The 13,144-nt window shown below is 38.0% G+C and overlaps 1 protein-coding gene across 7 annotated transcripts in view; it reads right to left on the bottom strand.

The window, feature by feature from the left end:
- Positions 1-3,541: 3,541 nt before the first annotated feature.
- LOC126297677 (uncharacterized) overlaps positions 3,542-13,144 on the bottom strand; it is a 216,141-nt gene continuing 206,538 nt past the window's right edge. For all 7 annotated transcript variants that reach the window (XM_049988783.1, XM_049988784.1, XM_049988785.1 and 4 more), the window contains 2 exons: positions 12,979-13,131; positions 3,542-4,660 (listed from right to left, as the gene is read on the bottom strand). In XM_049988783.1, coding sequence (XP_049844740.1) covers positions 4,544-4,660; positions 12,979-13,131 — 270 coding nt within the window. In that variant the 3' untranslated portion in view covers positions 3,542-4,543. The remainder of the gene's footprint in view (positions 4,661-12,978; positions 13,132-13,144) is intronic.

Raw genomic sequence — 13,144 nt, forward strand, 5'->3', positions numbered from 1 at the left:
TGCAATTCATCCAAAACATCTCGGTGGGCATGAAGAGCAGCCAAGTTGTTGAATCACTTCTGTCCCATTGTTGATAGGAGATATGAGTTCAGACATATAAGGGTGCTAAATGACTGTTATGCTGTTGGTGTTGTGATTCGAACTGCTTGGAGAAGCTTAATGCACTTCACTACTTCACATAACATTTCTCCAACTCAGACTCTTGTGTAATGTACTTTCTTACATCACAAATGTTTTGTAAGACCAGTTGTTTTTTATTAGTGATATCGGCTAAGATATTCAAGTGTATGTGCAGTCTCTCAATGTCTAGGTCATTTTTGAAAAACTCTGTTGATTTTTCCAAATTTGTTTCACCTCTGTTTACTAAAAGCAAGCACTCTTGCTCAACTGCAATGACCTGTGTGAGTCCAGTTGGAGTAAACCACTCAGTAATGCAAGATTGCACCGTTTCACAAACTCCAATGTAAATAGCTTTGTAGTATTCCTTTGGGGTTTTGGAAGTGTGCAGTGAGCTGGCTTCATTGTTTTCATACTTCTTTGGTATACTTTGATTCTGAGGAAGTGAAGGATCATGAACTTGTGAAGGTTTTTCTTTTAAATACAATTACCAGAATTGTTCAAAACTATCACGTCCTTCATTCAATATATAAATCAAGCCCTCATATATTTTTTCTAGATCGGAAATACTTAGATGAATGCTTTGAATATTTTCATTGACATCCTCTACTCAGTTCATTGCATGGCAATAAAGATGCAAAAAGAAATAAGTCTTGAATTGTAACATTGACTCAAGGTAGCCTGCACGTTTGTAACCTGCCTCTGTTTTATTCTCTGCAGGAAATGTTTCAAAGAAGTCTAGAAGTTCTTCGAAGTTTTTCAATATTCTCAAGATACTAGAAGGTCGCAGAGTCCATTGAGTTGGGAAAAGAGGTTGTAGACCAGTTTGGTTGTTGGTGCCCTCACAGTGTATGCTTCTGAAAAGTCCCATCCTTTTGTTGGATTCCCTTATGGTGTTTATTAAGTCCTTTGCTAGAGCCATAATATCCCTCATAGACATAAGATGGTGGAGACACTCTACAACCTGCCAAGTACAAACTGTGAGTAGTGCAGTGCACATAATGTGCTTTTGGTTGTATATTCAAAACTAACTTTTTTCAGTCCTTCGAACTTACCTCTCGTATTCGGGGCACCATCATAGCACTGTCCTCTTAAGTTATCCACTGACAAATCAAGATGAGCAAAAATATCTTTTAAAATATTAAACAGAGTTTGTGATTCAGTGTTGAGGGTCTCGTATAAGCCAATAAAGTCTTCGTTGGTGATAAGGAATCATTGAGAATATGAATACAAAATGACGCTTGTTCATGAATCAAAGAATCAATTGTTTCACCAACCATAATAGAAAAATGTTAAGTCTTCTTGATTAAAGCCAATACCTTTCTCAACACAGTCTTTCAATGATCTTGTTTTGAATATTGTGGAATGTCCACTTACACCCCAAACACCATAACCAATCTTTAAAATCAGGCACGGCAACTTTCAGAGTTCCAACAACTGAAAAAAATTTGAGTTTATATCTTTGTCCCTCTAATTGCTAGTCCTTGTTGGCATAGAAATTGCACAGTAGTAAAAATTGTCTCAAGAGCTAAGCGGCCTTTCCTCATATCACTGTCTAACTGTTCATTCAATTTGGAGGCCACACTTCAGTTAGTGATAGAATTTAGTCTCAGAACACCTTCTTTATGTGTAAACATATTTTCATGAAGACAAAATTTTTCCAAAGCAATTATCCAGCTAGAAAACCCTAAGGAAGAAAATGCATTTCTTTTTTAAGAAAATTGCAACAGATTTTTAGCATCTACCTCTTTGCAGGTTTCGCAAAAAAAAAACGTTTTTGGTAGATGATTTTTATTCTAGCCATGTATATTTGATCACCAAGGACTTCTGGAATGATCTTCCCTTACCGAATTGTCCAGGTTTTGGCTGGGAATGGTTCTTACTTGGAGACGATGAAGCAGTTGACGACACAATAATTGTTGGAGGTTGACTTGCAGTATCATCAACTTCCAAGCACACCACTTTGGTAACAAATTTATCCACTGCAAATTTAATTCACAATACATTAAAAGACTAAAATAAATGAATATAATATAGTCATATAAAATAGTCCACTAGACACTAAAGTTGGAACACTAAACACGTCTGCAGCATACACTGAACGAAACTGTCCACACTGGATGAGTGCGACCACAGGGTAGGCTTTATATAGCCGCAGCACCATAATGTCTTGAGGTATCAAGGCGACATGAGGTGGAGGGTTCCAGGCACTTCTGCTCCAGTCCTTTTGATGTTACTACAGCTGCAGCGCTGGCCCACTGGCGCCAGACTTCACCAGAAGGTTCGCGCAGCGATACAAATTGCCCACAACAAATTGCCCACAGCACCATAACACTATCATGATTCACTCCACTTGTTTTCAGTTAACCTGCTTGCTACCATAATAATTATTTGTTTTAACTCATTACTGAATGTATTTTAAAAGGTAACTATCATCAAACAAGGAAAATAAAACATTCCAACATAATTTTGTGATTTTACAAAGCATAATATAGCTAATAATTTTATTAAATTATTGGGGGGGGGGGGTCTCTGCCCCCCCTCCCCCCTGCAAACGAATTTTTGAGGGGGGGCTCAGGCCCCCTCAGGCCCCATGGAGTTAGTGCCTGTGATTTCAGATATAATGGCTTTGCTGTCAACTGGGGATTACATCCTGGGAATTCATTAAAAAAAAAAAAAAAGAATGTACCTAACTATAGGATCAGTATAGTATACAACTGTTCATATCCTTTGGAAAATATAAGAATGTGTATCAATATGTGTCACAGGTCACTCGTGTTTGTATTTATACAACAAAATTGTACAATTCCATTTAATTAATGGAAGGCTAAGTGTATTATTAATTCATTTTTGTTGATCAAACATATCAAAATATAATATTTTAATTATTTGTGCACACAGATATCATCTGAGAATCTGTCAATTCATTGTCTCATAAATAATGTATCTGATAATGAAACTGATAATCCTGTGCCCCAGCCATAGACCAATTCTGATACCAAGGAGAAATTATCATGTTGTAGATGGCACCATGTGCTTGGATGTGTTCAGAACACTGGATTATCTTTTACAGCAACACAATTTATTCCGTTGAATTTGAAGATGCATACTCACTTTTTGATCACAATCTCTCTCTCTCTCTCTCTCTCTCTCTCTCTCTCTCTCTCTCTCTCTCCCCTCTCCTCTCTCTCTCTCTCTCTCTCTCTCTCTCTCTCTCTCTCTCTCTCTCTCTCTCTCTCTCTCTCTGTGTGTGTGTGTGTGTGTGTGTGTGTGTGTGTGTGTGTGTGTGTGTGTGTAGGGTGAGGGAAGGGAGGGAAGGGTGTTGTTTGCACCTTGTATGTACCTAAACTGTGTGGAAATAAATCTCTCTTCAGCACAACTAAAACAGAAATATATGGTATCAGTATTTTAATTAAACACTCAGTCAACAGATAATAAATACACTTTATTAAATTCTGATAGTACTACATTAACGTTCCATTGCATCGTTTGTGACTACGGTCTCCCCTTCATGTTTTCCAGCTGCAAGTAGTTTGTATCAACTATCTTTTTTGTCAACATATTAAATAATCCCAACAAAATTATTTTAAATTTATTCAGGGATTTTGTAAAAAAATTCCTTGCTTGTTTTTGGACACATTTTGTTAGCATTTGTGCTTTTGCTGACCTATATGTATTATGAAGCATACAGAACATTTCATTGTTATATAAAAAAAATATAACTACATGTCTAGATATGGAAAAAATACCTGAAGCAAAAATATGTTAGATCTTTTGGTTTCCTTTTAAAACCTGTAATGCTGAACAGCATCAGTCAGTCTTTCTGTTTCATATTGAGACTACTAAAAAGTGTTATAAGCTATTTGAAAAGGAGACAGGTGGGTATCAGTTTCATCATAATAATATTTGAAGTAATAATGCTTGCAGAATGAGAATGAAATAATAATGAGTGCTATTTACAAATATTTTCACAGCTCATACTACACTAATTTCACATTACAAACACAATAATACAAAAATTTAATACATATATTATTATTAAACTTACAATGCTGACAGTGAGTAACATATTTTTTAATGTTATACAGCACAATAAAATTTATGAGAATTTGTAGACATTACCCTAACATTCACTCCTAAAGTAGTGGAGGACCTACATTTTTATTCATACACCACACACTGGATGGACAATTGAGATTTTTACTTTCTTGTCACATATTCTTCAAATGAATGAAAATTTTAGTTTTTTGGTTTTTCTCACTTTTGTAATACATTTTCTGTGAAATCACAAGAGTTACAACCAGACTGTGCAGCATACTACTACATTTTTTCAACTATGAATGATGACAAAGCTCTACATACACTGATCATATATTGTGTTGGGAAGGAAAAAGCCCAGTAAATCAGATCTTGAAGCTGGGACTACTTAATCCCTGGAATGAAACTGCAATATTGCTCGACCTTGTATTTCAGCATGACACAGCTTCTTGATAACTTCACAGGCCTCTTCTGCAGGGAAGACTGTGTGTGGCGGAGGCTCAATCTGTAAATTCAGATAAAATTAAACTAAATATTAGTTCAATAGCAACATAGCAGATCGAAGATTATGAAGTTTACTGAGACAACATGAGGTGGTTCTCAAATTGTTTATCAAAATAAACATTTCATAAGTATACTAACAATTTAATTTCATCTCAGACAGTTAGGTAAGGGCAAATAAATGTTATTCCTATATGTTTTACATACATTAAAATACTGGTATGTAACTGAAGAACATAAGTTAAATAACTAATAATAACATACTGTGCACACTATCAAATGTTAATTTTTTTGTTCATGACGTGTGAAAGTGTTAAGAGGAGTGCCTTGTGTTGTAGCTAAGAATCTGTTTCAACTCTATCAGCATCTCTCAAACAATGAATATTCAGCTTCTGTATAGAAAATCTGCTGCAGTCCAATAGCACATGTAAAAATGTTGAATTTTAAAAGAGTAAGTGATGAAGTGGAACTTATTTTAATCATCACAGAACAGTATACATTTGCTGAAAACATGAAAAACTTAGTAGATATACTGGGGTGGTTATAATAAAATTGATAGTATTCTGAATGCTGCAGTCCATGTGATTTACATAACAACATGATCAAACATTGTAGGTATGTTCATTAACCGGTGCACTCATCGAGTATGCTGAAAAAAATAATAGTTTGATTTTCAGCCACCATGTGAAAATAAGGTACTATAAGCAATGAGAAAGTGCACTATTTCCTGTTTTTACTTCATAGTGATGACACTTCACAGGCCTGTTAGGTGTACAGTGATGCCCACACAATATAAGGACTTCCTTGTGTGGTACCTGATTCTATCTTTGCAAACCTGCAAACCAACATTTTCATACAATATGGGGTGACACCCCATGTCACTTGCCAGGTGAAAGATTTTCTTCATGAAATGACCACTGGCCATCTCTAGGCAATTTTATGATGTGTCCCCTGACCTAAATCCATTTGACTTCCAGTTGTGGGGATATCTGAAAGATCATGCCTATCAGGGATGTATCCAGACTCTCCCTGATCTGAAGGATAGGATACAGAGACATATCACTCTATTTACTCTGGATACGCCATAAGCAACTGTCGACTATGCTGTGAATGGGTGGAGCACCTTGCTGACTCTTGAGACCATATTGAACACATGTTAGAACTTGTGATCATATCCCAGTAAACATGCCAGAATCACTGTCATCATATGTTGAATTATTCCTCCCCTTTTCCTTCATCCATGCCACATTCTAAGTGCTTACATCATCATATCTTCAGGAAGGGGCAAAAAGTGGAACTATTATTTTTTCAGCATACTCCATGAGTACACCAATTAATGAGCATATCTATGATATTACAGCATCCTACAATGTACACAAACTGCACTACAACACTTAGAACACCTTCAATTTAAGTATAAAAAATGGACTGTGGTTGTAAAGACTAGAATTTTAACTTTGAAATGTGTGACATAAATAATAATAAACATTTAGTGACTGTATACAGTATTTCAACATTAAATGCTTAACCTAAAATTAGCACAAAAATATCATTTCTTTAGCAGTTAGAGTCCTTCAAAAAGCAAAAGTCAGTTATATTATTACACTATACAACATGTTTTCAAAGTTATAAGTGTTGCTCCTCTGATACAAGTGTTTAGTGTAAAAAATGTAATTACCACAGATAACTTTAGAGTGTGGTATGGTTTTAATAATATTATTTTCTGTTTGTTTATAGATGAAGCCAATATATTTTCATAGGTTTTTTATTTGATTAACAAAAATCAACAGTTCACAGTTTTATGTTGTTAATTAGATGATTTTGGGAGGCTTTATTACATGAATATGAAATATATCTAGGGGGAACTATCCAGAGCAACCTTAAATGGCATGACCATGTAAAACAAATAGTAAGAAAAGTAAATGCCAGCTTAAGACTCATGGTGGAAGAATTTTAAGGAAATGTAGCTCATCCATGGAATCTGAGATCTTTACCAGGTAGGACTGGTAGAAGAGATACACAAGATCCAATGAAGAGTCATGTGTTTCATCACAGGATCATTTGGTCAGTATGAGAATGTTACAGAGATGCTAAAGAAACCAGTGGCAGACATTACAAGAGCAGTGTTGTGCAACACAGAGATGTTTACTATTGAAGTTTTGAGAGATCATTTTCCATAAAGAGTATAAATAATACTAGGAGTAAACATAACAACCCAATGTATATTTGAGGCATTGGGTAATTGACATCTGCATCATACACCCCAAGCAACCTATGGTGTGTGGCAGAGGGTACTTATAGTACCACTAACTGATCCCCCCTTCCCTGTTCTGCTCATGAATGGCATGTGGGAAGAACAATTGTCAGTAAGCTTCTATACTAACTCTGTACTAACTCAATTTTCTCATCATGGTCATTTCATGAGATGTAAGTGGGCAGAAGAAATATGTTGTCCAACTCTCATAATTTCAATAGTAAACCTCTCTGTGATACACAACACTGCTCTTTTAATGTCTATCAATGGAGTTCCTTTAGTTTCTCTGTAACACTCTCATGATGACCAAATGATCCTGTGGTGAAACACATAGCTCTTCATTGGATCTTCTATGTCTCTTCTATCAGTCCTACCTGATAAGTATCCCAGACCGATGAAAAGTACTCAAGAATCAGTTGAATAAGCACCATGTAAGCCACTTCCTCTGCAGATGAGTTACATTTCCTAAAGATTCCTACTATGAATCTCAGTCTGGCATCTGCTTTTCTTACTATTTGTTTTATGTGGTCATGCCACTTAAGGTTGCTCTGGATAGCTATCCCAAGATATTTTACAGTAGATACTGTTACCAGCAATTTTTCATTGGTAGTGTCATTGTACAATAGTGGATTTCTGTCCTTATACATGTGCAAAATGTTACATTTAGATGGTCTGATCACATTAGTGTGACCACCACCTACTCGTGTTTCAATATGCAATAACCATTCACAGGCAGCATAATTAGCAGCTGAGGCCATATAAAACACATAAAGAGACACAGAAAAACAGTACAGTCATCGTTGTAATGCAGAAATTGAGCAACATATCTGATGTCCAAAAGGGTATGGTCATTGGCTTTCCTACATCTACATCTATACTCTGCAAACCACCATGAGGTGCTTGGCACAGAGTATGTCCCATTCTAGCAGTTATTAGGGTTTCTTCCTGTAGAATCATGTATGGAGCATGGGAAGCTTATCCTCACAATCCTTACGTGAGCAATAGGTAGAGGATTGTAGCATATTTCTAGAGTGGTCATTTAAATCTGGGTCTTGAAACTTTGTTAAAAGAATTTCTCAGGATAGTTTACATCTGTATCAGAGTGTTCCAGTTCAGTTCCTTTAGTATATCTGTGACACTCTCCCAAGGATCAAACATACCTGTCACCATTCGTCCTGCCCTTCTCTGTATATGTTCGGTATCCCCTGTTAGTCCCATTTGGTATGGTTCCCATTCACTTCAACAATATTCTAGAGCCAGTCACATGAGTGATTTGTAAGCAATCTCCTTGTAGACTGATCGCACTTTCCAGTATTCTACCAATAAACCAAAGACTACCACCTGCTTTACCCACAACTGAGCCTAGGTGAACATTCCAGCTCATATTCCTACAAAGTGCTATGCCCAGGTATTTGTATGAGTTGACCAAATCCAGAAGTGACTCATTGATATTGTAGTCAAAGGATACTACATTTCTTCATTTTATGAAGTGCACAATTTTACATTCTGACCATTTAAACCAAGTTGCCAATCTTTGCACCACTTTGAAATAATATCAATACCTGACTGGCTTTTGGGCCAAGTGTGAAAGCATTTCTGAAATGGCCAAGTTTGTAAACTGTTTATGTACCACTATGGTTAAAGTATACTACACATGACAAAATGGTGCTACCCAAAATTGGCATGGAGACAACTATGGTTCACCATGGGTGCTATAGATGACAGGGGTGAATGACAGGTGTGGTGATGTGTACAGATCATTAGACATGCAACTATTGAGCAACTGACCACCCAGAAGAACCAAGGGGCTACCAACAGCATCTCCTCAATGACCACTGAGTGAACTTTTCTGTGTATGGGGATCCACAGCAGGCACCTGGTCCACACACACACATGCTAACTGCTGTTCACTGTGACAAAGACTGGAATTAGCATGCTAATACCACAACTGGACATCCACTGAGTGGTGACAGGTGATCTTTTCAAATGAATCATGTTTAATGCTCCAGCAAACAGTTGGCTGTTGGGGTGAACAGCGTGAATCGTCTGAAAGCAAACAGCCTGCAACAATTGTCGTAAGGGTCGAGAACAGAGGAGGAAGTGTTATGGTGTGGGGAATATTTTCGTGACATTGTGTGGGTGATCTCATCATTCTGTAAGACACAATGGATCAACACAAGTATGTATCTACCCTTGGGGAACATGTCCACCCCTATATGCAGTTTGTTTTCCTTTGGCACGATGGCATCTACCAGCAGAACAATGCAATGTGTCACACATTGCACTGTTGGTACCTTCCAGTGCCTCACTGACTCTCTTCCTGTCTATCCACAATGCAAAAGGTGGTTATTCAGGATTTTGACAGGTGGTCTCATTAATGTGACAGAACTGTGTATTTATGTTCAGGTCAACTGACAGAGCCTGCATCATTCATCAGTCCTGTATAGGTCATTTTGCAACTCACAGTGTATGCACATGTGTGTGGTTTGAAGGGCAGCAGGATGAGTTTTCAGTACTCACCTGGAAACCAAACTCCCCTGAATCTGGAGTCTGTGGGACCACCTCAATTGGGCTGCTTGTGCTATGGAACCTCAACCAAGAAATGCAGCACAGCTGGCCAGGGCACTGGAGTTGACATGACTCCACATCTCTGTTGGAACCTTTCATTTTGTCTTCTGACATTGCTACTTTCTTGTAGACAATTGCATCATTTGCAAACTGTCTTTAAGAGCTTCTGAATCTTGCTACTAGTTGGTCTGAAAATGAGAATTACCTATGCTTTCTTCCAATTGCTGGGTACAACCATTACTCCAGAAATCTACAATAAACTGCTGCTAGAAGAGGAGCAAGTACTTTCACATAATCTTCATAGAATCTTACAGTTATCTATTCTGGTCCTGATGCCTTTTCACATCTAATCAATTTTAATTACTTTTCTATTTTGCCATTGGTTATCTCAGTATCTGCCATTTCAACATTCATCCAATGACTGAAGGAAGGGACCATGTTGCAATCTTCTGCGGTGAGACAATTTCAAAAAACCAAGTTTAGTACTTCAGCTTCCTCTCTGTTATCTTCTATTTCAGTGCTAGTGAGGTCACCGAGTGACTGAATAAAGGATTTTGAACTGATTATTGATTTTATGTAAGACTGAAACCTCTTAGCAGTTTTAGTCAGGTCATTTGACAAAATCTTACTTTCAGAGTCATTGAATGCTTCTCTCATTGCTCCATTCAGCTAGGTTTTGACTTCTCTTGACTCTATGATGAAGCTCTCTTTGTTTACACAGCAGTTTTCTAACACATCTATTAAACCATGGTGGGTATTTTCCATCCATTAAAACCTTGCTCAAATCATACTTGTCTATGGAATACTGAACGATGCGTTTGAATTTTTTCTGTTTGCGCTCCACATCTTCATCTTCAGCAGTGAATATTTGATGCTGACTACTCAGATACTCTGCAATTTGTATCCTGTCACTCTTTATAAACAAAAATATTTTCCTACCTTTCTTAACATTCCATGAGGATAAAATCAGAGAGATTAGGGCCCACACAGAGGCATATCGACAATCTTTCTTTCCACAAACAATATGAGACTGGAATAGAAGGGAGAACCAATAGAGGTATTCAAGGTACCCTCCACCACACACCGTCAGGTGGCTTGTGGAATATGGATGTAGATGAAGATGTAGATAATTCCTGTAGTCATGGTTGCTATCACAGCCTTACGATCACTAATACCTTCCTCTATAATAACTGATTCAATAAGTTCAAGTCTTTTGTTAGAAGATCCAAATTGATACTGTCATGAGTTGATTCTCTAAGTACCTGCTTGAAGTAATTTTCAGACAAAACATTCAGAATAATGTCCCACAAATCCCTGTCTCTGACACCAGTTTAGATAGTATGATTCTCCCAACCCCGTACACCCAGCAAGTTGCCTTGTTAAAATGGCAGGATCAGGAGAGTTGTTAACAATATTGTACAAGTTCTCTCTGAAGCACACTGCCACTACAGCTCCTGATGCAGGCAGTATATATATATATATATATATATATATATATATATATATATATATATATATAAAAACAACAACAATGGTTGCCTTTTTTGACCAAACTTTGATGCTTAAATTTACTCATATATATTAATTGACATTCGGAATCTGTGATACCCTTGCTAGATACTATGGAATTCTTTATTGCAGTAAATATGCTGCCACCATTGGTGACTAACCTATCCTTACAAAAAAGATTCCAATCTAAACTTAGGATTTCACTGCTATTCATTTCTGGTTTCAGGCAACTTTCAGTTCCTAATATGATCTGGGCATTATAACCTTCTGTGGTGTAACCGCCAGAGACCACACTTGCTAGGTGGTAGCCTTTAAATTGGCCGTGGTCTGGTGGTATACGTCAGACCAGCGTGTCGCCATTATCAATGATTGCAGACAGAGCACTGCCACACGGCAGGTCTAGAGAGCCTGAGCGTGAGCTAAAACGCGTGCATTTCGGCCTCCTTTAGTTATACAGGTGGGCTCTCCTGCCAACCACAACATCTTCAATAAGTGATATTAACTCTTGGACCTTTCCTTGCATGCTCCTGCAGTTTATTAATATTGTATTAACCTTTTCTGTATCCGATCTATGAGGACAAGCATTCTCTGAGAACACCATGGTTAACATATCTTCAATTTTGGCAGACAATTTGTCTCTTATCCCAAGAGAGGCTTTTTCTAACCCAAAAAGCCCCCATGTGCATGCCACACATACTCTGCTACCCTAGCAGCCATTTCCTGCATGTAGTGCAAATCTGGCCTATTAAGAGAACTATACTGACAGTGGAGATAATGAAATGCATATCTGATATCACTGCAGACTCATCTGAGCCTTTTGTTTAGAGCTTCCACTCTGCTCCAAACCAGAGGACCATGTACAATGCTACAAATAGCAAGCTTTGCATACACTTAATATGCAATGTTAGTTACCTTCAACAAATCAGCCATCCACTGAGGAATTGAGGATGGCCTAAGAACCCAAGCAGCAGCTGTAATTTCTGCTTACATGTACCACTATTTGCAGCTGGTTGCACCCAGTGCACTTGAAAGTTATTGGCAGAGCCTCTTTTAAGTCTCAGACATGACCCCCCCAGCAAACATAAAAATTGCACATGGGCATTCTTTCCACCCAGCCTGCTATTTCCTGAGGGGCTCCATTATCCACTTAATGTTGGAGCTCCCAATGATTAGCATACCCACCCTCTGCACTTGTCTAAACTGGGTGGGAAAATCAGTTGCTGGCCCAACAGGAGCGGCATCCTGTGTGGGTTCAGAAGTGCTATCAACACTGGGTAACACCTTGTACCTGATCCTAAGGCCTAAGTAGCCAGGCATACAGCCCATTCTCTCTTTTGTCTTCTATGCAGTGATCTGCGAACCCACAACTTTCCACCACTCACTCTCAAGTGAAGACAAACTGGTCAGATGTTGTGTTTAGTAAGACACAGAGTTACAACCAGGTCACCAGGGGATTCCAACAGCACCAAAGGTGTCACAGATTTCATCACTGGTGCCCTGATGTTGCTGCAGCTTTGAACAGTAATCAGAAGCCTGTCTACCATGGCCAACACAGCCTCCATATGTTTATGGACCGCAGCCAATTCTCCTTGTGTCTGCTTACAACAAGCACAGTCCCTATCCATATTGTACTGTGTAAAATAAAACTCAATACAATCACAAAAATACAATCAAATCTGCAAGGAGTAAGTGATTAACTACAAATAGATCCATCCAAAAAGAGAAAATTACCTGACTCTGGCATTACTGAGATTGGAATGTATGCAAAATATAAAGAAGGAGTATAAACAAAAATTTAGTAGTGTGTGTGTGTGTGTGTGTGTGTGTGTGTGTGTGTGTGAGTGAGAGAGAGAGAGAGAGAGAGAGAGAGAGAGAGAGAGAGAGAGAGAGAAGGAGTTTAACTCCTTGTATTTTTTACTACATAGGTTATTTCTCAGAGGTAGGCAGGTAAGTGGTAATTGTAATTTCTAGTTCTATGACCTATTCCTTACCTCTCCACAAGCTACTAATCTTACAAGTTCCTGGAGTTGCTCAATTGAACCTGTGTCAACAGCCTTGATGGTATGTTGGTTTTCTTCTGCTTTTCGGCTAAATTTAGGCAGCAACTTGCTTGCCACTTCAGCACTAATGAACACAACACCACCCTGAAATTTTAGA

The sequence above is a fragment of the Schistocerca gregaria genome, chromosome X, assembly GCF_023897955.1.
Source record: "Schistocerca gregaria isolate iqSchGreg1 chromosome X, iqSchGreg1.2, whole genome shotgun sequence".
In the NCBI taxonomy this organism is placed as follows: domain Eukaryota; kingdom Metazoa; phylum Arthropoda; class Insecta; order Orthoptera; family Acrididae; genus Schistocerca; species Schistocerca gregaria.